This window comes from Grus americana, chromosome 1, assembly GCF_028858705.1.
Source record: "Grus americana isolate bGruAme1 chromosome 1, bGruAme1.mat, whole genome shotgun sequence".
In the NCBI taxonomy this organism is placed as follows: domain Eukaryota; kingdom Metazoa; phylum Chordata; class Aves; order Gruiformes; family Gruidae; genus Grus; species Grus americana.
The window spans coordinates 7,937,258-7,963,917 of NC_072852.1; the positions used below are offsets into that span (position 1 = coordinate 7,937,258).

A 26,660-nucleotide genomic window follows, 5' to 3' on the forward strand; every position below is an offset into this window, starting at 1 on the left:
TTGCTTATGACAGACTGTGGTGATGAAAGAGGCTTGTGCGTGATCAGTCATCACCACCTCAGCCATACCAAAGGAACTGGATCATCAAGTGGATGATTTTTTTTCTAAATAATCCTTTGTTTTGTTTTTAAACTTCAAATAATCCTTTATTCTGTTTACTTGTAAACTCCCCTTCATTCTCCATCACATTTTGGCATTTCTTCTTCACTCCTTTACCTAACCTGCCCATTTCTGTGCTGTTGACTTGTGTCATGTAAAAGGTTCACTGACAGAAATTCACTTCTGGGTTCCTTCCCTGTCCACTTCAGCTCTACATAAGGCAAATTTTATAAAGGCTTGTTTGCATATTTTAGCAGCTATGGTCTAGCACGTAGCAGCTATGGTCACAAAGTAAGCAACCAGCAGTAGTTAAGGACCTTGCACAATTTACCAGTACTGTGACTAGTGATGCTGGGGACAACTGGGAATGCCAATAATCTAACTTTTTTTTTTTTTTTTTTGAGCTGAGATGACTTCTCAGAACTCAGTAGAAAGCTGACCAGCCCAAACCCTCAGCGTCAGAAAAACCCACTCTCTTGCATTGACTGATTACATCAAGTATTTGCAATTATGTTGAAAGCCCATGATATGCATGAATCAATTCAGTACTCCATGTCCTGCCTGCTTTCAAGGTTTGATCCTTGAGAGGATCATGAGGATCCATGAGAGTTTTGCCACTGGCTTGAATCAACTCCAGCCCTTAATTCTGCTTCGTGACCTTATGGGGAAAAAAGCTCAGGATACCATCACAGTCAATGACTGATCGTTATATTAAGTATGTTGTATGTTCCGTAGTAACAGTACAGAGAAAACTTGGGTAGGTTCAGCGAATGATTAAGGTGAATTTTGCATTTATTTCGTGTTTTAAGTAAGGAAAAAAAAAAGTCAGTGTGTCCACCCCTTTTATAGTGATCTTTAAGTTGCAGTACAGTGGCAGCTATGTTCCTTCTTGTACTATCGTGCCTTGTCAGAGGCAATTAGAATAGGGAAGGTGCCAGGGAAATGCTGTCTGCATCGGGAACTTAAAAAGATGAGATACCTTAGGAATCTGGGTTGAGATGCGGGGTCCAGTTACAGAGAAACCTTACTCCCTGACCCCGCTGTCGGGGAGCAGAGCTGAGAGACCTGCTGACACTCCTGGGGCTTCACACAAGCGTTGGAGGGATTGTCCATGTTGAGCTATTTGCAGAATCAAGGGCCTTAAATGTAACCTTCTTAGGGGCAAAGGTCAAAGCTTTGTAATGCTCCTAAGTGTCTTCTGAAGACCCTTCAAAATAGTTTATTTCCTGACAGATACAACCAACTACTTTCTTACTAGAGTGAGAGAAACATTTTGAGATCTTCTTACTCATCTGCAGAAGTGCCCCTGCTATTATCCCTCCTTCCTCCTCCAGAAATGTTCAAATGAGAAATAAAAAAACCAACTCCCAACCCAAAACATATTTGAATATAGGGATCATCAAGCACAAAATTTCAGCTTTTTCTTCATTTTTTTTTTTCTGGTTTCCACTGGGTGGTACCTCCTGTCCTTGAAACTGCCTCTCTTTTTTTTTTTTTTTTTGTGAATAAAAAAATACTTGGCTTTAGAAATGCAAAAAAGATGCTGCATTAAAAAAGGAACCTTCTTACTAGATCTGGTCTCTGAGTGCAGCTGGCTTTCCATCTGCTGAATTCATGGAGAAAAATGATAATTTTGCACATTCTGTGATTCTTGAAGAACCTCCTCTGCTTATCACCACTACCAGTGCTCTCCAAGTTGTGAACGTAAGATCTTTAATTCCAGGGTCAGAAGAAAGCAGGAACATTTATGCCATTTTTTGAATCCCAGTGAAGGTTAGCCAAAAAGCTTTTTGTTTCATCAGCTCAAACAAGACCATCCTCATCATCACTAGAGGGCAATATTGCATTTCTTAGGCCGCAAGGGCCTTCCCCAAGGCTTTCCACATAGACACATACACAGATCATTTTCTGTACAAAATTGAGTCTCTCAGAGCACAGAGCCTGCGCATGATACTTCATCTTCACAAAGAAAACCCAATTCTCAAGTGATCTCCAGAGTGGAGAGTGTGCTGGGGAGCTACTGGCTCTCACACATGCACCCAGAGAAATGCAAAGCATGTGCACCAGGAAATTGGTGCTACTTGAAAGAAAACAGATTTGCGGAGAGAACTCTTATGGGATTTGCTGTGTGGCAAGCTCAGAAAACCTGAAGTAGAGCAGTCTTCCTTGAATTCACAGCTGTCACTGGAACAACAGAAAGGGAAGGGAAAAACATGTATTTTGCACTGATTGTGAATCTCTGTTAGACCTCCTCCTGTGACCACCTTTTCCCAATACGGTGAAGGAAACCACACTTTACAATAACCAGTGCCAGTGACTAAGAAGGCAGGCACAAGCATCCAGCTGCTAGGGCAATGAACCAAGCGAAAAATCTGGGATAAATTCCTGCCTCGGACACAGGTTTCCTTCATGACCTTCAGCTGCTTGGGGCTGTTGTACTGTGTTTAGAAAATACTCCTCCCTCCTCTGCCCCCCTCAGTCTGTTTTGCCTGTTAAGCTTACAAGCCCTTTCTTACAGCTTGTTTCAAGATCATCAGTTTTAAGGGGCAATTCTCAGATTTCTGTTGAGGACTCCCCTGAGAGCAGCATTCCTCCATGTGCAGTGAAGCTGATACATCCAGGAAATAATTGATGGGCTGGACAGAGAAACAGCCAGTACAATGTGTCCGACACCTCTGCTCTGCTACCTACATCTCTTGCAATACAGCCAACAAATGGCTTTGCCTCAAGCAGCTCCTACAAGAGGTTCCTTGAGAGCCAGCAACTCTTGCTATGAAAAATTAGGTGCCTGCAAGAAAGGAGAACACTCCACAAGACTTTGTGAGTGAAAAAAATCAGAGAAATCATTTTGGAAGAAGTTTAAAAGATCAGCCAATGTTAATCTATTACTGCATTCCCCATCCCTCCCCTCCCCCAGTAACTTATGATTCATCAAGTACATTTTCTAAGCGTTAATTAAATAGTCCAGTGAATGTTACGCTGGGTAATGAACACAAAGTGCCTATCTTGCCTGCTTCCTCTCAGTGGCAGGAAGATAATAATGAGTACTGCAGAAGGTATCTTGGAAGACTTCAGAAGCTGCTGCATCTGAAACGTTTAAGGCTTTTTAGCAGCGAGGACATGCCTCGTACTGATCAGATTATTAAGTGTTGGTTAACTGACAACTTGCTCTGAGACAGCTTAACCCCCTCATGCCGTGATGAATGGCAATTCCCATCATAAACAGCCAAGCACCGACATTTATACAGCAGTGCCCGTGAGAAGCAGCTGTGGAAACTCCTGACCCTTGGTGATGGGAAACTGGCATTACTGCAATTTCTCCCTTGCATTACACACATGCCCACCTCTGACTTGCAGCAGGGAGAAATGCCTGACTATTGGACCCACCAGTTTGATTAGTGGTCCTTCAGGAGACAGAGAATCCCTGGCTGCCACTGATGGCCTCATATGTGAACCCAGCTGTGTGTGTGCAGACATGCAAATGTAGCAGTGTTGGGAAGGTGATTCATAACTAGAGCTTTGTTCTTGCAGTGGGGATAGGAGGCCTCAGGGGTATCAGAGAAATCGCCTCCAAAAGCACCTGGGCTGGTGATGTGCTTGTGTGGCCAGTGAGAGCTGAAATGAGCAGCACTCTCCATTTCCACACACCAAAAGAAACTGTCAAATATAAAATATTTAGCATTGCCTTTAACACACAACCCTGGGCATATCCCCTCAGCCTGAACTTGGTTATCTATCACCTAGCAGGGACCAGGCTCTGAGCAATCAAGTTCCTGACTCTGCAAATGTACTGTCATAGTGTTTGAGATCACATGCCCATGCATTTATTTCCAAGCAGAATCTGCCAAACCGTAAACATATTTCACAGTGGTCTTCAATGCAATGATATTTTGAAGCATGAGCACAGCAAACGGAACAGGCTGCCCAGAGACGTGGAGTCTCCTTCTCTGGAGATATTCAAAACCTGCCTGGACGCCATCCTGTGCAACATGCTATAGGTGATCCTGCTCTAGCAGGGGGGTTGGACTAGATGATCTCCAGAGGTCCCTTCCAACCCCTACCAATCTGTGAATCTGTGTAAATGGATGTCTTGTCTATTTTAGGTGTAGATCTGTCCTGGGGTAGTGATGCCATCCTATTCTTGTGACATTTCACTCTGTTGGGAACCAGCTGGCCCCAAAGGCTTTTATTCAACAACAAAAACATTTTTTCAACAAAAAGAAACACTCCAAAACTCCTATTCTGGTGCTATGGTGTTTTCTTCCAAGAAAATTCAAAGAAAACACTGAAAGGACTTTAGAAGGCCTCAGAAAGGTAGCAACACTTGGTTTCACTGAAAAACAGCATCTTCTTGAGGAATGCCCCTACCAGAAAAAACTGTAATTGAAGCTGGAGCCCTCACTAGGACAAAGGGTCCCTCTGCCGCATGGAGAGCCCAGACCAGGCAAGGGCACAGCAAAGCGCTCTCTTGTTGCTGTCCTATCAAGCCTCACTCCTCAGATGTCTGGCCGCTTTCAGAGGAAGGCAGTGGGGTGACCACAGGGGCACAGGAGGCAGCTGGATGAGGGACATGCCAGTGCGTGTGGCTCCGACATGCTGATACAGTGCTGTGCGAGAGGTCAGTCAAAACAGAAGCGAGCGGTGCCAGGCAGTGATGGGGACGCTAAGGATAGCACTGAGGATGTTTGCTGCTGATCAAGGTGACTGTGACTGATAACAGCGTGGCAGTGATTTTTGGGTGAGTTCCTGCCTTTTCCAAAGTATTGGCAAAGTATTCCCTCCAGCCCTGTGATACTGTCTCCGTGCAGGGAGGCAAACCACCCCTCTTGGGCTTACTAACAATAGGAAAGGGGAAAAAAATCACAGAGTAACAATCCAAGTGGCTCTTCTCTTCCCTGGTGAAAACATTGTTTTTCCCATGAAAAAGGAAAATAAAGGGTAAAACTGGATTTCATGGAAGAGTTCAGAATGAAGCAAAAGGATTTGGGTTTTGATGTGCAGTCACCAACCCCAGTGTTTTCTCCTGCCCTGGATGGGAAATACACTCAGATCTGAGAGGAAGGATTGAGATGGGCAGGAGTGTCTCCCATGTCCTTCCCAGCTGGCTGACTCCGTTCTGGTAGGATGCAGGGCAGAACTGTCAGCAGAGCTCGGTGGCTCTGTCAATGGACTGCCTCTTATTTCATTATTACAAAGCAATGGATAAAGGAGAAGGCCCCTTGTCTGCCTCATCCATCCTGGGGTCTGGCTCATTATCCCTCAACATGTCATTTAAAACCTCAGAGGATAATTTGAAAAATATGAGGCCATTTGCTAACCAGGAAAAGAAAAATCACATGCATTTGTATAATGGACTTAAATGCAGATGTCATTATGTCCAGTGTCTCATGCTAAATGAGTATTCTGAGCAGCTCAGGCTGCAGAGCTTCTTTTATGTTCCAGCCCTGTTTGCTAATAGTCATGGGTGCACACTTTTATGTGCTGACACTTAAAGCAGACAATGGTCATGCTAAATAGTTGTCCTGTTAAGTAATCAGCCAGGAATGAAAATCAGAGGCGCTAAAAAGCTCCATTTACCTCCCCCTCTTGCATTCATTTTGATTCTGATCCCATGTCCTGTCCCCTGTGCTTATGCCATGCTCAGGCCACCCTCACCCAGCACCAGGGATTGGTATGCAGGGAACAGGATGCAGCAGGAGAGACCTGTGTCAACTTTTACCTCATTGCAAGGAAGCCACAAAACTGGAGGTGAATGTGATTCCAGGAATATAGGGAATTGCAGGTAACAAAAAGCCGCTGTGGATATTGTTTAACCTGGCCCTGTTCCCTTTCTTGTTCCCACCAGCCGTACTGTACTATGAAGCTGTTTGCACCTTTACCCACCGCCCATCCATTTTTCTCAGTGTTTGTAAGAGGTTGGCCCACTGAACTCATGCAAAACCATTTGTTTTGGGGATATTTGCTGATTCCTATGCCTCATCTTCTCCATATACGAAATACTAAAGGATCTAATTTGGAATATATAGAGACCAGCTCTCTTCCTCTCTTCCAGGCTGTACATCCTGGGAGTCTTTGCAAACTGCAAAGTGCTCCAGTATCAACACAGAGAGGGGAAGGAATCAAGGCGGCAAAGCAGGCACATTCCTCCCTGATGTTTGGATACAGCATCAAGCATCGCCTGGAAAGGGACTGACCTCGGTGCAGTGAGGCCTCTGCCCTCCTACCAGGAGGGGAAACAGGCCTGACCAAGCCATAAAAGCAGCAAGCCAGCTCAATATTTTCTGCAAATCGCTCCAGCCCCAAAGCATCCCATGGAACTTAGATTCATAGAATCATAAACTGCTTTGGGTTGGAAGGGACCTCAAAGCCCATCTAGTTCCAACCCCTCTGCTGTGGGCAGGGACACCCTCCACTAGACCACGTTGCCCAAAGCCCCATCCAACCTGGCCTTGAACACTTCCAGGGATGGGGCATCCACAACCCCTCTGGGGAACCTGTGCCAGTGCCTCACCACCCTCACAGGGAAGAATTTCTTTCTAACATCTAATCTAAATTGACCCTCCTTCAGCTTAAACCCATTCCCCCTTGTCCTATCACTACACTCCCTGATAAACAGTCCCTCTCCAGCTTTCCTGTAGGCCCCTTCAGGTACTGGTAAGCCGCAGTTAGATCTCCCCAGAGCCTTCTTTTCTCCAGGCTGAACAATCCCAACTCTCTCAGCCTGTCTGCATAGGAGAGGTGCTCCAGCCCTCTGATCAGCTTCATGGCCCTTCTCTGGACTCACTCCAGCAGCTCCATGTCTCTCCTGTACTGGGAACCCCAGAGCTGGACACAGTACTCCAGGTGGGGTCTCACAAGAGCGGAGCAGAGGCGCAGGATCACCTCCCTCGACCTGCTGGTCACACCTCTTTTGATGCAGCCCAGGACATGGTTGGCTTTCTGGGCTGCAAGCGCACATTGCTGGGTCATGTTGAGCTTCTCATCAATCAATGCCCCCAAGTCCTTCTCCTCAGGGCAAGTCCTTCTCCTCAGGGCAACTTAGCTTGCAAGAGAAGCGCAACTTTGTACAAAAAGGCTGTTGCAGCTCCTCTTGGCTTGGAGTGATGTGGTTATCTGTTCCAAGTATGAGGCAGGAGCAGTGACTGGATCACAGCAGCATGCTACCTTCCTCCCCTCCTCTCCCTCAGTCACCAGGGGGATTTCCCCAGACTCTTCTGGCTCCATCCCAGCTCTTTCCTGCTCTTTGATCCTTACTGAGAGTGACATCTTGGCTATTAGAGGTAATTTCCTGAGTGCACTGTCTTGCATGACACCATTCCTCAGTATTTGTGGAGCATCTTTCATCTGTGGATCTTGAACCGTTTTAGGAATAGAAATCCCTCCTGCCATTCTGCCGTGTTGTCAGCAGTGCACCAAGGTATGATTTGCCTGTGAAAGCTGGCATAGTGTTGACTTACTCACTGGCTCTACCCCTTTGTTCAGTGCCACGGCAATGGGACCCCTCATAGCAGCCCTTTCTGCTCTCTTCACTGGTGACAGCAAATCACATCCACTGGTGGAAGGTATAAATGCACAAACTGGGATGAAAATGGGAACAATGTCTGCATGACTTTCACCCAGTCAGAGAATCCGTGTGTAGGCATTGACATAGCTATTGCTGCTTGATCCAAATTAGGTACAAATCCTACACTGACAGCATCCATCATTTCTGCATAGTACCTATCATGCTGTCTAAATGCTTCCCTAAATGAGACAAGACAACGCTGCCAGCATCAACACATTCAAAATGCAGCTCAAAACAACAAATTTTTAGAATGCTGCTTTTTCTTCCCCCTTGGGTGGCTGAATGGAAAGGAAAACCAACTTCTCCCCTTCTCTAAATGCAGCTCACTTATACAAATATATTCACAGTTAAGCAGAAAACAGAAATGATGTTATGGGACTCAAGAGCCAGACTGCTGTTAAGATGTGTGTGTAATGGATGGCTTAGCTCAGAGCTATGTGCTAAGTAGCAAAGCCCCATTAGTTCCCTTCCTCAAGCAAAGGTCAGTTTTCACACAAGTAAATCTTCCGACTGGACAGAAGTTTCTCATATCTCTAAAGAGACTCTGAGGAGCAAAGCCTCCCCGCAGGCAATTTATTACACCTTCCCCCTGGTGAACAGAGCAGGGGGCCACCCTGAGAAGGCTGCAATAAATTGTCTGCAGGGAGCCTTGTCTTCCAGCACAAACAAGGTCTGAGCGGCTGTATTTATACGCTGTGGCTGGGTGGGAGGAGGGGGTTGGCAGGGCTGCTGGCTTTTGAGATCTTTCCCCTTAGTGTACACACAGCTGATGTGCACCAACCAGCAAAATGCATGCTGTGCAAAGAGATCTGGGTTACGGCACAGCTTTGCCGGACTTTATAGACAGAGCAGCTCACGGGAACCCCTGAAAGCAGCTTGGTTGGGCTAGGTTGGTTATGCGGGTTTAATATTCTGATTTTTGCTATTGTTTCTACAGCACCTCAGCGGTGCATAGAGCTGCAGAGATATAATGCGTGTGGGAGATGTCTCTTTGTGTCCCTTATATGTAGCATAAACGGCCTGGGAGCTTGGTGTGGGGAGTTCTGAGCTCAGTGCTGGTAGTGAGAGCGGGTGAGGAAGATACCACAGCTGGAAGGAGCTCAGAGATGGCTAGCGATGAGGATGAGGACAGAGCACCCCAAGGTGCTGATAGTTCCCTGAACTATCCTGCGATGATGAAGCTCCCTGGCAAAGTGGGGTCCAGCACCACCCTACTTGCAGCTCCCCTTCCAGGGAGGTCTGCAGCAGACCAGGGAAGAGCAGAGGAGCTGAGCAATCTGTGTATATATGATTGTTCCCCAGCACCTTCTCCTGGGTGCAAGCAGGTGAGATGAAGCATATCCATGGGTGAGAGCAAACTCTGCCACTTCTCTCCCTCTCCCCGGCTACAAAATTGATGTATTTGATAATCTATTCGAGCCTCTCTCCACAGTTCCTGGAAACCCCTGTCTCACACCATAGGGCAGAGAGAGGGCTGCTCCTTCTCCCTCCTTGGTGGGAAGAGACTGTAGCTGGCGATGGGGGGGAAAGATACTTCTGTTGCCATCTCTCTTCCCTCACCTCGGCATTAGCTTCCTGCTGGCTTTCCCTCATCCCACCCGCCTTGCTCAGGGATGTACTCAGAAGCCACTGCAGCTCGTCCACCCCCCTCATTCCCTGCCTGCAGCAAAGCAATGGAGCGCTACATACCCCTCTCTGGTGGGGAAAACTGTGGATGGAGAAACACAGCCCATTACATGTGAGACAAATGAATTGCTCTGGTTAATTTAGTGTGGTTCTATTCCGCTCTTCCTGCCACAGCAGGCTGCTGTCATCACCACCCACTAATCTAATTTCTTGGAGAGATGCAAAGCTGAGTGGAAATGAATGGCACACACAACCATGGTGTGCTGGGATTGCCACGTGAGTCAGGCAAGTTGGGAGCAGTACGCCTTGAATCTGTGCCCCATACGTGTCTTCTGGCCAATGTGGGAGGCAGCGATGTATTTCAGCAACAGGTTGTAAGGTTCATCTACCCTTATGAACAACCCATACTAGCAACCACTGTCTGTCTTCTTTCCAGGATCAGCTGTTTCCAAATGGTCTCCTGCTTCTTTTATTTTTAACATGAGTCCTTTTCTAATGGAGTATGTGTTTAAAGACTGGATATAAAGGAGGGCTGAAAAACTAAAATAGCATAAGACCTCATTAGCAGCTGAAATCTGGTCCAATTCTGTTCAGGTAGTCATGCAAAACCTTGTAGATGGGGAATGACTCCTCAACCCTAGCTGCGCCAACCCTGTTTGAAATAATAATCTGAATTTATAGGCTGCCCTTGATGCACACGGAAGGGATTCATTAGGTGAAAAGAGGTAGCTACAATGTAGACACCTACATCTGAGCAGGGATCTGAGGTCAGAGAAGAAACATAGGTATTTTAGACTGCAACTTAATGAATTCCAAAGCAGTCATCTAAAATGTCAGATGAATTGTTCCTGAAAAGTGCTTATTTCTTTCCAGTGGTTATACAGGGAAGCTGCACTAATTAGCCCTGACATAGAGCTGTCTTCCAGGTAAACATCTCAGGTTTGGTGTGGTGAGTCCCATCACAGACATCTGTCCCATCTGCCTTGGACCCGGACTACACAGAGCTATGTTCCTTCAGGTTAAAGGAAGCAATGATGTGCATGAGCTTTGCACTCTGTGTTTCAGTGCTGATCTCCTGTTTAAGGCCACTTTGTTCTGTAGTAACTGTGGTAACCTGGCAAAATGTCTGGCCTCTATATTGAGAGCCCTGAGCCCCCACGGGTCCCATGCTGACTTCAGCCTAGCCAGTACGTATGAACACATGCCAGACGTTGCTGGACACAGGCATTCCTTTGTGGGAATGCTGCCGGGCCGTACTCTGCCTCACAGTGTATTTGAGTACTGAGGATTTATTTCTGAAAGAAAAAGCCTTTCCATGTGAGAGATGTTCTGATTTGGCGTGACGACTTCTGCAGTGAGTTGTCACTGTTTAGCTGGTGGAGCTACCCTGAGAGTACATATATTCATTCCTGGGAAAAGATCCACCAGTGAAGTGAATCTTATTTGCTGAGCTTGTTCATATAAATTAACAGCATGACAAACATCCAGAAGATAAAGAGATCAGACCCATGCTGGTGGTTCCCTAGCTAAGGATTGCTAATCCCACAAGGCCATTGTTTGAGGATGAGAATTCACTGCAAAGCCTGGCCAACTTTGCTTTCCATGAACAAACAGTGTGTCTATGCTCTGGTCCTCTCTCATCTCAAAGATTTACACAAAGGGAGTGACTTTGACTTCCTTCTCCTGCCTGTGTGAGTCAGAGCAAAATGCTTCCTTCCCTGCCCAAAGTAAAACAACCTTTATCTGAACTCCTGCTAACTCTGTTTTCCTCTGACCTCCTTGCTGCTCCTGTGTCTCCGCACTTTACTTAGGTTCCTGGCTTTTGCCATTCAGCTCACGTTGTGAGGTACAGTTTCATTGTCCTCTTCTGGTCTCAAAACAGCTCTGTAAAATCAGCTAGTGAAGCAACCCCTCCTTCCTTCATCCCCATCCTTTGCTTCTCCTGGACTTCAGCTGTGACTCACATGTGGCTTGGTTTATCTGCAGTGTAAAGCCTCTGAGGCAGGGAGTGAGTTTCACCAACAACCAAGCGACCAGGGCTTTAGAGAGCCACCCAGGGAAGTTAATTCTCAGATGAGAACTAATATCACTCCCATCTTGTTGCCAGACGTCCCACCTCCCCTGCAAGACACATGGCACTCCCTCTTGCTTTCATGTATGGCTTTAAAGCTATATAAATGGATATTAGCACAGTCTCATAAAATAATATTGCACAAGAATAGCCATGGGGCAGTTCACAGCTGCCCAAGCAGTTCTGATTGCTTCCTAGATTCCTATGTTGTTCTCAGTGGAAAGCTTCCAGAGAAGCACTAGATGACAACCAGAAGACAGAGAGGCTTCAGTTAGCTCTGCAAGTGTACAAGGGCAGAAGCAATTTCTTCTGAACTAATGCTCAGAACATCCTTATGAAATCCTCCTGCTTTGATACAGTGCTGTGAAATTTTTGGTCTTTAATTACGGAAGAGAGTAAAGACACTGGACATCAATGTTCAACAATGTCAAACCCCAAGGAAATGTGTGTCAAAAGATGAAGCTTCAACAGTGCTACAGAGATTTAAATAAGGGAGGAAAATTTCACACTGCAAAGCTTGTGAAACTTCCTATTTTCAGCGTGGTTCTTCCAAGAAGCCTTTGCTTAAAAAGGCATGCTTCCCTTTAAATGTACTTTTAGAGCAATCTAAAAACTATGGCGTCTTTAGTGGGCGTGCTGCCCATCAACATTGCTGCAGGCATGTTAAGGGTAAAAACAATTTGATGATCACATAAAAGGTGAAAATGGTTTCTCCATAGCTTCTCCTCTTCACAAACTACCATTTAGTGTTCTTGCCTGAAGCTTCATGTCTTCAGTAGTTACCCAGCGTGGTTGAATTGTACATTTACTTTGACTAGAGGGAAAACCCCACATGATTACTAAATCCTGATACAGTAAACAGATTTCTCTGTAATGAACATCTGGCACATCCAGCTACATGTATTACTATCCCCCCATTTAGGACACCCAGCACCAGCCTAAGCTTTTTCAGCTGCAGTTCTTGAGAGGTAATGCTGGAAACATATCTGCAAACAAAGGGAAACCTTTACCAATGATACAGTAGGGGTCATGGGCACACAATTCCTTAAAAATTAGTACATTTGTAACTATCTGTGGTACAGCATTAGTTATCTCTGCTTTCTACCTCATGGCAGCAGGGGAGAGGGAGCGTTCTGTTTAAGATATGAATATGGATGTCTCTACAAGCTGCTGTGCATCTCCAGATTATCAAAATACAACCCTGTCTATGGATGGGTCTCTTCACAACCTTTTCTTCAGCTCTTGCTTTAGTTCCCAAGCCAGAACTGAAACTGCAGGGTAACAGATACCTGGGGCGTAACCAGCTGGCATGGCTGGATTTGATTTCTTCTCCAGTTGCCTTCTGCTCAGATTAGATTTGGGGATGGACATGGGAACTCTTTACATGCTGGGGAACTTTTTCAACTTCTTGCCAGTGTCTGACATCCACAGAGGAAATAAACAGTAGAAAAGCCATGGTAAGTTAATGCCCATTCCTAACTCTTGAGGCATCTGGCCTTCCAGTCCAATTCAAATTGTGACAATCCACTCATTGCTACCACAAGTAAGAGTATAACCCCATAGTCAGCCTGGTTTTCACACACTTTTCAGACACTGAACGCTGATTTTCCCCCTATGGATTTCCCCTCTGAATTACAATGATGGAACAGGAGAGGTCACTCATTTACTGTCATATGGATCCATAGTCCTAAGGTGTCTCTTGGCTAAGATCCTGCTAGAATGACTTGTCTCCACTCTGCTGCCAGCTCTCATAAAACAATACAGATGGCAATATTTATGCTTGTTGAGTGGTCTTTGAAATGAATATGAGAGTGGCTCAGTAACACCGGCTTTCGCACATTTAGCAGTTCCACTCCTCAAATCTGCACTTAGCTCTTGCTCAGTCAGAGCTTTCCCTGCTCTCCGTGGTATCCCTGTACTAGCACGAACTCCTTAATTTGACCCCTAGACAAGATGCTCGATTAAAGAGCTGGTATGTTCTTAATGAGTTTTGTTTTATTTTGTTTTTAAATTTGCTTAAAAGTCTAACATTTTTGCAGAAGAGCACCAACTGTTTCACGTAATTCTAAGCACAGGTGGATCTGGATCATATACACTGGAAATGTGTAGCTCTGGGTCTACCCTTATGGTTTGAAGCGCCCAACATGTATACTAAACTCTTCTCTTCGGAGACAGCAGGCCAGTTCTGGAGGCATGGAGCTTTGCACAGCCTTGATTTGTCCTAAGATATATCCACCACAAAATATGGGTACATAACAGAACAAAGAGTCTCTTCTCTTCAGAAGGCTCCCTTGTAATTGAAGTTAAATGAATGGCAATCACTAAGTGGGAAAAAAAGGTTTCACTCAGGGGAAGAAACTCAAAAGTAGGTCTTCATTTTTTGTGGGTACTATGGAATGAATGAGGGTGATGTCAGATGTAATATAACACTGGAGTGGAAAGGGTAACAGAAAAAGACAGTAACACTGCACTGGCTAGTTCTAGACATGAGCTATCCATTAAAAGTAAGTCAAAACCCTCAACTTAATTTTGTACATATGCCATCCCAACCCCCAGCCTCTCTCTGGGTGTTTTAAAGCTGCAAGAGCAAATTTGTCTTTTCAGAAAATATCTCCCTTGGAGGGAAAGACACTGTGTACACAAGAGCATCAGGAGCTTCGAGCAGCTTCTGAACACTAACAGTTCCTTGCAAAATTCCCAGATGAAGAGAAATTTTCCCAAACCTGCCACATTCTTCATTAAAATCTTCCTAGTCTGGTCCAGTCCAGTCTATGAATATGTTCTATGCCCATGCAGAAGCCAAATGGTTGCCATAAAATGCCACCAGTTGCTATTTGTGGATAATTCGTTATACCATTACATGGTTGAGTCCAGAAGGCAAATATGACAGAGCTATACCAGGATTAATTTGGTCCCTGACATAACGCACACCCTGGGCACAATCCAGAGGAAACAGGTGGCTCACTGGCAAGGAAGCGAGTGTTTTCCCTCCAGGTATCTGGCTCAGGTTGGTTATCCTGGCAGAAAGAGGTCTTTGTTCTGCAGCCCTACCCAGCTTGGACTTTCCAGGAGTTCAAAACCCACAAATAAAAATGTAAAGACATAACGTTTGATCTTGCCCTCATACAAGGTTTCTTTCTGGGCAGCTACAAGTGTTAGCGTGGCTACTACTTATTTACACTTGTGTGAGAAGAGTTTTCAAAGCCAAAGAGCTCAAAAGAAACCTCTGTAAAAGTGTTTGTTTGTCCACAGGTGTTTCTACAGCGTGAGAAACCAACAGTCTCATTTCCTGGCCTCTGGGGAACAGGTCATCCCTGGCTGTATCCTGTGAGAAGGACTCGCCATCACACACTTACCTGACACAAAAGTACAAAACAACCGGTCCTGACTTTTTGGGGAAGTCATGTTCCAGCACCCGGCGGTCCAGCTGAAGCCAGTTCAAGTGTCCCCTGGCAAGAGAAGAGACAGTTTTGAGCCTGGCACCAAAGAGGTTTCTCGCTACTCATTACAATGAGGTCTGAGGTGTTACAAAGGATGAACTGAAGTGCATGCTATTTGCCCTAAGCTATTGCATGATATTTGAAAAACGCTCAGTAAATGTTTGAGGAGCGGAGGCGATATCATCCTGGCAACATTTCAGTCTGGGAATCGAACAGCTAAAGTTCAATCTGTCAGGGTGAAAGCTGGCAGCGCCAAGCAGGCAGGACAGCCCAAAATGTTATGAGCTTCACCTTTTTATTACAACCCCCTGGAGCAGTTGTATCATTAAAAGTCTGTCAAGATTTTCATTAGAAATCCTTATTGTTAAGAGTTTCCACAATGCCTGCAATATTTCACTCAAGGCTAAACCTGACTCTACAGCCTCAGACAGTTTATTTACCACCCACATGCCTGCAATAGCCTCTCTAGGTTTGCCCAGCCTTTGTTTTTCCTCCTTCAGTGAGCTCCTGAAAAACAGCTGCTCCATGAAGCGTTCCAGCTCCAATTACCACATGCTGCTTTTCTTTTGCCTAGATAGTACCTGTCGCTATTATTTTCTCCTATAATTTATCCATTCGTGCCTTGCTGCTGGAAGCTTTCCTGGGCAGGAGCTCTGTTCTTTGTCACGTTCCCCACATTGTAGAGCGCTGTGTGCGTGTGAGAGGTATTTTATAAATACCATTATTTGTATTACAGGAGCTTCTCGCTCTCCAGCTGAGATAAAGGTCCTGTTAAATTAGGCACTGTGGAAATACATAGAGTAAAATTCAGGTCCCACTGAAGTCAGTGAGAATTTTGCCATCGCCTTCAGTGATGCTAGGGCTGCATCCTGGGAGCGTTTTGCTACTGATTTCAGTCAGATGCGATTTTACCCAGAGGGAGAGGCAGCCTTCACCCTTGCCTTCAGCACTTTGCTGTCTAGACAAGCTGGGAGAGAGAATTGAAGTGATTTTGGGGGGAATCTTGCAGCAAATAAAGCAGGAAATGGAACTCAGATGTCCTGAGCACTATTCCAGTGCCTATTTGCCAGCTACTGCTAATCCTCAAGAATAACTCTTCATTCCGCCAAAAATGAAAAAAAAAAAAAAAAAGTCTTGGTTTAAAAACAGCATTAAATTAACTTCTAGTGTCACCACGAGCCTTAGCAATGTACCCTGTCAGCAAACACTCAGCTTTCACAAGGGCCTGCCCGTTACTCCTTAGCAGCCCTTGTGCTTTGGGCAACTGAGAAGTCCCTTTGGAAAGTAGAGCAACAACATCTACTTAGCAATTTAACTGGATTTGTAGCTCCCCCAAAATAAATAATAAATAAGGAGAATGTAGCAGTTTCAGGACGCTTTGAATCGCCTGGGTTCAATTTGAATTTCTGTACAGTTGCCCTGGCTTACACAGATGCAGAAGAAGATGGGCAGCTAAGGGACCTTCAAGCCCAGGCAGCTCTGGGCTGCCCTGGAGACCATCTGGGACATCGTGCATGCTCACCTCAGTGCAGCATGCTGCTTTGCACTCTCCAAGGGGTTCAAAATTACTTGGGAAATCCAGTCATCACTCCAGTGGGTTCAGGATCAGACATTTATAAAGAAACTATCTCACCTCAGATTTTGCCATATGTAACTCAGTGTAAATGGCCTTTGCATGTATTTCACGAGAATACCAAGTCTCAACTAGATACAGGTGATACATGTGAAGTTGGGGACTTTTCAAACTCATCCTGCACATCTTTTGGTGTACAACAAGGATCAAAACCATTTTTTATCCTCTGCTCTAGACACCTGTGAGTTTCTTCCCAAGTTATTTTAACTTTTTGTATTGAGTTTGTGTGGCAAGATTTCAGTAGTCATGGGGGGACTACAGGGGTGGCCTCTGAGAGAAGCTGCCAGAAGCTTCCCCCATGTCCAACAGAGCCAATGCCAGCCGACTCCAAGACGGACCCGCTGATGGCCAAGGCCGAGCCCATCAGTGACGGTGGTAGCACCTCTGGGATAACAGAGTTGAGAAGGGGAAAAAAACCCCTAGGTGCAATTGCAGCCCAAGAGAGGAGTGGGAAGATGTGAGAGGAACAACTCTGCAGACACCCAGGCCAGTGCAGAAGGAGGGGCAGGAGGTGCTCCAGGCACCGGAGCAGGAGCAGAGATTCCCCTGCAGCCCCTGGAGAAGACCATGGTGAGGCAGGCTGTCCCCCTGCAGCCCATGGAGGATGATGGTGGAGCAGAGATTCCACCTGCAGCCCATGGAGGACCCCACATCAGAGCAGGTGGATGCCCAAAGGAGTCTGTGACCCCGTGGGAAGCCCACACTGGAGCAGGCTCCTGGCAGGACCTGTGGCCCCATGGAGAGAGGAGCCCACGCCAGAGCAGGTTTGCTGGCAGGACTTGTGACCCCGTGGGGGACCCACGCTGCAGCAGTCTGCTCCTGAAGGTCTGCACCCTGTGGGAGACACCCATGCTGGAGCAGTTGGTGAAGGACTGCAGCCCGTGGGAAGGACTCAGGTTGGAGCAGTTGGTGGAGGACTGTCTCCCATGGGAGGGACCCCAGGCTGGAGCAGGGGCAGAGTGTGAGGAGTCCTCCCCCTGAGGAGGAAGGAGCGGCAGAGACAAGGTGTGATGAACCGACCACAACCCCCATTCCCCGGAAGGAGAGAAATGGGGAGTGAAGTTGGGCCCGGGAGGAAGGGAGGGATCGGGGGAGGTGTGTTAAGATTTGGGTTTATTTCTCATTGCTCAACTCTGATTTGATTGGTAATAAATTGAACTAATTACCCCAAGTCAAGTCTGTTTTGCCCGTGATGGTAAGTGCTGAGTGATCTCTCCCTGTCCTTATCTCGACCCACGAGCTTTTTGTTTTATTTCCTGTCCCCTGCCCAGCTGAGGAGGGCAGTGACAGAGCGGCTTTGGGGGTACCTGGCATCCACCACACTTTTAGTCAGTTTCTTCTCTACATAAAGTTTTTAAATAAGTTTTTTCTCTATTTTTTTTTCTGTTAGTAAAGGGCAGCCTGAACTGTGTATTAGGAGCACAGACTTATTAGCAGCATGGCTATGGAAAGGAGTGTCACAATGCAGCTTTTCAAGCCTGACTACTCATTTCATATGTTTCTATTGCACTACATGGGCTGAAAGCAAGTCTGCCCAGCCTGGGACAGCGCTGTGCAGTGATACTGCCCAGGATCGGGGTGAGGATGGCTGTGTTTATGGGGTCGGATGTTTTGGGCTAACTGGCCTTGTTCTCCGCAGGCTGCATAGCTGGATAGATGGTGGTGTATCCCTCCGTCATTTCTGCTGCTGGGACGCAGTCGCCCAGCACTAGTGCGAGATCCCTGCGTCGTGACCTGTTGTTCAGCATGATGTGTACTTTCACGAGGCTTGGTTTTTAGATGACAGGTGCTCCAGGCTGTCAGAAAGTAAGGCCCATTGGAAGATTCTCAGCCTGGGCACCCAAAAATTAGAGGTGTCCGCATTTTCCACTGCATCCCCCTTCTTGAAAGCTGTCCTTTTTCCTATTTTTTTTTTTTGTCCCAAAGTGCTCTTATGTTGCTTTTAACAGGACTTGGGAAGGCTGAAATGAATTGTGAAGGCCCCAGTACACATGAGGATTGAAACTAGACATGCTCGCCCATTCCTAGCCAAAGTACAAACTGAGCATTTATCCATGTAGGCCGCGGTACGAAACACTGTCGGCGTGAGGAAAAGCCACACTAAGCCTGACATCCCATCCTGAACCTGTCCAGCTGCATTTGTATCACCAAACCAGCAGCCACCAGCAGCTGATGGCATTACACACCGGTTCCCACCGAGACCAGTTTGTTGACAATGGACTTACTGTCTACCTCTATGTTTATTCAACAGCGATGTCTGGGTTTGCCTAGCATGTACAATGAAGGGCTGGGAAGCCATGGTGCACAGAACAAAAATTCACTTCAAGGTATTTCTTACTTTGAAAAGACTTGCTCTTTTCATTCTCACTGCATTTTAACTTGAGAAACTGGTTGATATAATCAGTACGAAAAGAATATGTGCATAAATGTATGCATACCAGGTTACACATTTCTGTTGCACACGTAGACGGTTGCGCATACTGAATAACACATTTAATTGCCACCGAGTTTTTGGGTTGAAGAGTCTCATTACTCTCATCTGCATGGAGCTTAAATCCAAAGCTCCTTCGGCGGACGAAGGTCGCTTAAATCACTGCCAGGAGCTAACTGCTCACTGTACTCAATTACCACTTACAATCTTTCATCGCTGAGGGCTTCTGCGCTGCAGATTGTCACCTCACTCCTTGTTTGCAAGCATGCATGTGTGGCATGTAGAGAACAGCAGCATTGAACAGTCGCTGGCATCTGCCCGTGAATGTGGTCTGTCGGGGAGCCAAACTCCAATGCCGTTACACCACAAAACGCTTTGCTCTGGAAGCTGTCTTGCTGTTTTCAGCAGAACTATTCATGGAGCACAATCCCATGTAAGACAGGGAAAAGTATGGGCATATAACCCTTGGCATGTAGTAATCCTGACAGTTTTCACGGACCAATTTAGGCAGCTTGCACTGGGATCCCATTCACACATGCCTATGTCTAGCTGGATTTCCTTCACGGTTCAATTTAGAGACACAAACTGTCTTTTGTTTCATTATCACCATTTATTTGTTCCTTTGGATATTTATATCAGTGTATTCACAAATAATTGTGCAAACAGTTTTGGGTGACCTATAGGGAGGTTGAATATTGGAAGCCAGATCATTTTTCTCTGTTGGTTGTACTCATGTTGGCAGTTAAACTGGTGTGTCAATAACAAATACATAATCGCTTTTATAAAAAGAAACCGGATCCATTTAGTTACGGACTGAGTATGGATTTGGGTGCCCAGGGTTCATATTGTCGATTGTGTGCAGTAGTTCTGTTTTCTTTTATCAGGGCTTTCAGTAAAGAGTGGTACATCAATGAGTACTTTGCCTCCAGGTGGTTCTGTTTATACAGTTTTACTGGTTAGCGTCCAGTTTTCTGAAAAGTGAATCCACATTGATTTGTGTTATAAAGGTATTTGGGCCAATAAACCAACTCATGCCCCTTCAGTGTCAAACTCATGTTGAATTGAATGGACTAGGTCACATAATAAAAACCGTATAAGCTATTTTACATTTCCATCAATCACTACAGAAACTAAAAAACCCTTTAAGCTCACAGATTTTCTTGTTTAAGGTCTTAATCCTTCAGCAGAAATGTTTTCGAAGGGGCTGCAAAGCCCAAGGAGCTATATGAATTCAGCTGTACAGATTTTGCGAAACAGTGGACTTGGTGACAAAGGAGCTGGTCTAACACCGGAGCAGGACATTACTCTGAGAGCTGCACCCTCCATTGGGCTGGCTGTTCAATCGGGACATGGGACATCTGGTGCCTTGTTTTGGCTCTGCAGGGTGGAAAGAGGTTTCCCTCCGATTTCTGGAGGTGAGAGAATATTCCAGGGAAGAGTGGTAGCCTACTCTCCCTCTTCTGCTCTTCCCTTGCCATGCCCCTGGCCATAGGATCCTGGGCTGAGCAATGGCACTCTCTGCTGTTACCTTATCATGTTAGTACAGTCTCTAGCACAAGTGTAACACAAATAACGGGGGCCTGAATCCCTTGCAGACTTTATCCTATACATTACCTAGCTGAAGAAGCTGCTCTGCAAGTTCTGCTCTGGCGAGGGAGGACAGGCATCAGCAAAAGGGTTTCGGTCAGCTTTTGGTTGGACCCATGGAGAGGGGGGAGCTGTGGGATGCAAAAGTTGGTAGTTCTCCATGGAGCAGGTGACTCACGCCTAAGGACAAGTAAAGGACGTGGAAAACCTGCCTGTGGCCCAGACAGGGCGTCTGCAGCCAACAGAAGGGTAATCCTGACCTCTTGATCTCAGTGAATGCTGGAAAAGCTGATGCCAAGAGAAAGGGTGGTTAGTGGAGATTCATCCTCAGCTGAACTAAATAAAAAAGCCCTTTCTCCATTCTTTTTCACTGTTAATCAACCAGCATATAGCTCTTCTGGCCTCACGTGAAGCTTGGCCCCACGTGCTGTACAGGGACACCCTTTTGACCTGTGCTCTCCCGCAGTTAATGGCTCACACCATAAAGCGTTCCTATGATCATTAAAATAGGAGGCGTTATTCTCTCCTCCGTAATAGTCTGACAATCTAATTTTACTCACGCTGAATGCAGTAATGACCCTGTATTATCACAAGAAACTATTAAGTCGCCAACGCAAAGGTTGTTCCTATTGATTTTCTTCTCAGGTTGTCATGATAGAGCACAACTAATGAATGGAAATCCCCAGTCTAAATCATTTCTAAATAAATTACTCTCATAGAGCTTTTACTCTTAAATAGAAGAATTGATTTAATACTTTAGTGGCTTTTCTTCTTTCTAAACTTGCAATTTAGCCAACCCCAGACTACATTTATGAACCAGGCTTGTTCTGTTTTAGCTGGTTATGAGTTCCCTTCAAGTAAGGCACATGGAAACTCAGTGAAGAGTGAAGAGAAGGAAATCCCTGAGGCCTTGCGTCACAGAATTAAAGCATTTCTTTTTGTGTGCCTGGTCCGTATCAGCTACAGGGTTGTGTTAGGTGCTCTGCAAACACACATTAAGAGACTGTTTTTCCTACTTTTTGACAAAAAGATTTATTTTTTTTTTTAAATTCCATTTCACATTGCAGGTTAAGATCTGTGGTACAGAGAGCCCAGTTTATTTTCTGAAGATGACAGGAAACATCTATTTCCGAGATCCAATCCAACTCCCCAGGTATATTTTCTTGGCTGTGTTCAGTCAAATAAAACAATTACTGTTCGTGCCAACTCTATTCAGAGCTTTTTACAACTGAGGATGAAATATTATACATATATTTTTTTGGTCAAGGTTGTTTTCACGGTATTGAAGAAGCCTCAGCGCAAGGGTCACTCACTATGGGACAGCAGAAGGGCTGCAGACCAAGCTTCCAATCAGCTGGGACTCACTGGCATGTTGCTGGGTCATGTTTACTAGATTTAATGAAAGTTTCCCAAAATCTTTCATCTGGGTTGGCTGAGCTCCTGCTAAAATACACCCTGCTCCATCTTGACCACAGGTCAAGAAGGTGACCAAGTGAGTGGATGCCATCACCTCACCCTTTGAAATCCCGTCTAGACAGTGTGCATCCCTCTGCATCTGCTGCGCGTCTTTGAGCACAGCCTCGACAGCCTCTGTCAGCCTCTTGCGCTTCCTCCCATCGCTAACCCAGATCTTTGCTCACGCCGCTCCGTGTTAAACCTGGAAGCCCCAGGAGAGGCTGGGCTCTATCTAATTGCTGACACCTCCTCATTAGCTTCCCTTGCTCTCCCAGGGGAGCCCTGTGCCCACTCAGCTGAGCCGAGAGCTGGGACTTGCTCAGCTGCTATCTGTTTGCAGTCTGACATGTGTTTCTTGTTTTTAACCTGTGCTGTTAGGACTGTTAAGGGAAGATTTTCATCTCAGTCTGCTTTGGCTTCCTTGCATGGCTTTCCTGCACCCCTCAGGCAGCACCCGCTGAGTAACTTGCTCTCTCCAATAAGAAATAACACCCTGGTGAAGAGTAACTTCCTCCTCCTGCTTTATAAGTTGTCAGTGCCTCCTACTGCTCCTTCTTTGAGGACCTCTCATTAATTTGGGTTGGGTTGGAGATCTCCTACAGGGCTGAGCTGCTCACGTCAGTGAGATGGAACGGATTCTGGGCTCTCCTCTGATTTGGGTCCTGCTTCTGTACGTGCCTGATGTTGAGCATCCCTCCACCCTGGGAACTGTGTCCTGAGATGGCCTCAGGCTGCCCAAAGCACATGCTTGCCAAAGGAACTGGCTCTAGAGGGTGACTGCTGCTGAGTTGAATGTGCATATGTTTGTGCAATTATCCAGCAGCCTCTGATTACCTGATCCCAAATCATTATTCCAGCAGATACTTTACATTTTGCTGCCACTTCAGCAGGAGAGCGGAGCTGGCTCATGACAGCAGTACCGCTGACTCAGCTGTTCTGGGAACACAGCACTGGCTTGAAAATCTTGGGCTTTTTTCAGACAATGTAGGTGCAGGAAGCTTCTTCCTGATTAATATACAAAAAACCCCTATTGCATACCAAGGTGGAGTACGGTGGGCATGCACACAAGACACAGTCCATATGCCCAGGACAGTCAAACTACAGAGAGAAAACAGGCAGCCAGAAAAAAGTAGCAGGGACTGTGCAGTAGCACGGAGAGGTCACAGTGTAGGACTAATCATAGCACTTGGCAGATCTTTAATGTTTCCCCAGTGCTAACTTTATATTTGCATTTTAAACAGGGGGTAGAAATGGCCTGTCTTGAGACAAAACTTCAAATTTTGTGGTAAGACTAGGACTCTGGGAGCTGGGCTTCAAGGCGAACAACCAACATTGCCTGAGGTAACTGCAATGTCAGGGTCCCATCCTTTGGTTTAGCTCAGCCATAAGGCTGTTGCGTGACTCCTGGTAAGGTCAAATCCTTTCCACAATGGAAATTTTATATTTAAAAATGCTTTTCATTCACATTAAATTTGGAAATCTCTTCCTTTCTGACACTTTCTCTTTCTTAAGAAACTCTAATCTGGGATCTAAAACATCAGAAATAATAGAGTAATTTTGTGAGGGTTTTTTTTTTTTCTTTCCTTGAAATAATTTAGCATTACTTTTAAGCCTGCTTGAGCGAAGAAACTGATTAACACTTTAATTGAACAGTTCCAGCCAATCTGGTAATAATTTCAAAGTAGCGGGTGGATCTTAAGCCCATGAGAGTTTAAGCTAACCTTTTACCAATGCCAAATGACACCAACTCTTTAAACACGGGATTAGGAAGGGATTGTTACTGCCTCTGTACACCTCCGGCAACGCTCATCTTGTTGTGAGAGGCCACCAGCCCTCTGAAGAAGAGGCGGTGCAGGACAGACTCCCATGTGAGGTCCAGACCTTGGTATAGGACCTTGGGGTACACAGGTCTTCTACGTTGGTCATTTTGCTTAGGAGAAAAACACCGAGATTTCCTGTGATCTAAGAGTTGTCTCTTAGGTCTTTGATTTCTCGCACTTACGTTTCATCTGTGAATGCAATTCCAAAGTACTCCTTCTCCTTCAGGTTGAAATGAGATGCCACCAAGTCAAGCAACTCCTTGGCCAAAAGCTTTGGCTGGAAAACAAGAACGAAAGAAAGTGATTAATGAGGATGACTTGGATATATCTGCACTGTGCTTCTGGAGGGAAACGCTATCCTTGAAGGTACTCCACTGCTGTTGCTTTTGTGTTCCCTGTGGTGTTCAAGCTAAATCTACAAGCAACATTAACTTCTTGGCATGAACAGTAGTTTCCCTCTGAGGTAAATACTAAAAACCTGGCAATTCTGACCTCGTCAGTGCTTAATGTCTCTGCAGACAGATGACCTGCTGCCTGCCAGTGTTCAGATCTACCACGACCAGCTCACTCATGCCTCTCTGATCATTTCAGTTGTTAAAGCTTTTTATCAAGGACCTTTGCAAACACATTTCAGACACCCACTCTCACACACACAGCGGAGATATATGTTCATAACACTAAGAAAATACATAGTGCCAAAAGATAGGATGTGACAGGACCAAATGAGAAGTAAATGACAGAACAAAATAGTTTCCCATTCAGTATTGCTTGTCCTTTAGGGGTAAGGATGTGTCCTCATATTTAGGCACTTGGAAGGAAAGAGAGGAAAGTGACACACGCTTTCAAAATACCCTTTGTAAGAGCGTAAAAGCCAAGCTCAGAGAAGCTGTTCACCCCAAACAGAGGACTATTTGTTACTGCCCCATTACTATCATGGGGCAATTCTGCCTTTTCTGCAAAACCTTACTTGACGTTTAAGTCTAATGCTTCCTTCTCCCTGTATGAATTTCCACCAGCCCTGCTAAGCTCCTGTGTTTCCTACTGGGCTACCGAAGCCTTGGCCGTAGCAGTGCTCTTGTCCTGACTGTCACTGGTAGGAAACAGGGGTACAAAGGATCCAGGTAGATGCAGCCTGTGATCCCACAGGAACAGCCCCAGATCCCAGAGCTGCAGTGGTTACAGCAGCACCCGGGTCAGAGATCCCAACAGTGTTCCCTGGTGACTGCTCATAAGGATTTGGTCTACAAATCTCTGTGCTGCAAGCCTCAGTGAGAATAAAGCTGTCTGGAGGCTTGATTGCCCCAACGAGTCTGCCAAGCAGCTGAGTCAGAGTTACCCCTGTCGTGAACGTGTTGTTAAATGGAGATGAAATGATGATGCTGTGCAGAAAATGGGTGGTGGGGACCTGAGAACCCTGCTGTCCTAATCGACTGTCCTGTCCTGTAAATACAAACACAGCTTGTATTTAAAAAAGACTTGATTTGTACTTAATTTCCAAGTAGATTCATAAGACTCTCAACCTCTCTCTAAAAATGTCCCTAAACCCAGCACTGTCCTAGTACCTGACACAGCTGAGCCAAGCCTGAAATACTTCTCTGGCATTCATGTGAGTGTTACACTGTCCTCCACCCGGGAGGATCCTTGGGATGCCTGCTACATCCTAATGCAGTTACCAGCAACATCCATACTGCTCCCATATGCCAGGGTGGTTTCCAGGTCATGCCAGCAAGGAAAGAAGCGATAGCCGTGCCTAAACGCAGTACTAGCTTAAAGCAGTCTCCGAATGCGAGATAAATTGCTGTGTAGGAAGAACAGCCTGGCAGGTAACGAATAGGTGGGATGCAACGAGCTTCATTTTAATTCCCAAGTCAGACTTCTCAGGCACAGCTATTGGAGTCTCTGCTGTGTCTACGCTACCTGCTGCATTGCCTTTCCCAGACTCCTGAACCAGGTCCTGAACAGCACTCGGAGCTGAGCAGACCAGATGTGGGGCTGTGATCTTGTCCTTTGACCCCTTGAGTCCCTTCAGGAACACAAGCAAAGAGCACACCAGCTACACCAGTCTCTTTGGGGACCCCTCAGATGCTTCTCTCCTGGCATTGTGCTGGGTGAGATGGACATTCCCAGCATCCCTGTCTCCCTTTGCCAGAGCTTTTTACGGATGAGCTACAGCCTGGTGTATGAGGTACCCAGATACGGTGATGAAGAAGATGGTAAGACTGTCATGTGAATTCAGAGATACCTAAGCTCTGCCCATGTACTTATGGGGGCACTGGATGAGTTTTCAGTTTAACAACAGACAAACACAAACTTTTGAAGGAGAGAGAGGAAGGGAGTTTTGTGCTGACGTCAACGTGCAGTTTAAGAGCCTAAGTCTGGCTTTTCCCCCACTCCTGCCCGAGCCTCCCTGCTCCTTTCTCTCCCAATCGGGCCAAACTCTCTCTGCACCAGAAAGGGATTTTTCCTCAGCCCAGGGCGACCACGAGAGGAGGAGTGGGGATGCATGGCCAGTGATGGGTGTAGGGGAGGGCAGGACTGACCCCTCTGTGGCCAGGACCGCTGGTGGGAGCAGTTGGTGGAGGTGAATCTGGGCATCCCCATGTCAGTGTGCATTACGGTGCAGCGTTGCGTGGCCGGCGCTGCCAGGCTCCCAGTGCTCTGGGGTGACTCAGTTATTTGATAAATGGGCAATTGTGCTGCCAAGCAAGGAAGCAAGACATCAGCCAGCCTTGCTGGGTGTCCTGCCTCAGAGGGCAAGGGTGGGGAAGGGTGGCAAAAAAGCATGCCTCAAACATAGCCTGAGATAAGCACTTGAAGGCTGAGCTTTCATGTTTTGCAAGAAAGCACAACACAGCAATAAATGGCTGCCTGTGGACATGGGGAAGTGATGGGTCCCTTGGCTTCAGCCAGCCAGCACTGTCACAAGGGTCACCA

The 26,660-nt window shown here is 46.2% G+C and overlaps 1 protein-coding gene across 6 annotated transcripts in view; it reads right to left on the reverse strand.

Moving 5' to 3' along the window:
* Window positions 1-26,660, reverse strand: part of FRMD4A (FERM domain containing 4A) — a 382,867-nt gene that overhangs the window by 82,341 nt on the left and 273,866 nt on the right. For all 6 annotated transcript variants that reach the window (XM_054813272.1, XM_054813275.1, XM_054813273.1 and 3 more), the window contains 2 exons: window positions 23,909-24,003; window positions 14,717-14,809 (listed from right to left, as the gene is read on the reverse strand). In XM_054813272.1, coding sequence (XP_054669247.1) covers window positions 14,717-14,809; window positions 23,909-24,003 — 188 coding nt within the window. The remainder of the gene's footprint in view (window positions 1-14,716; window positions 14,810-23,908; window positions 24,004-26,660) is intronic.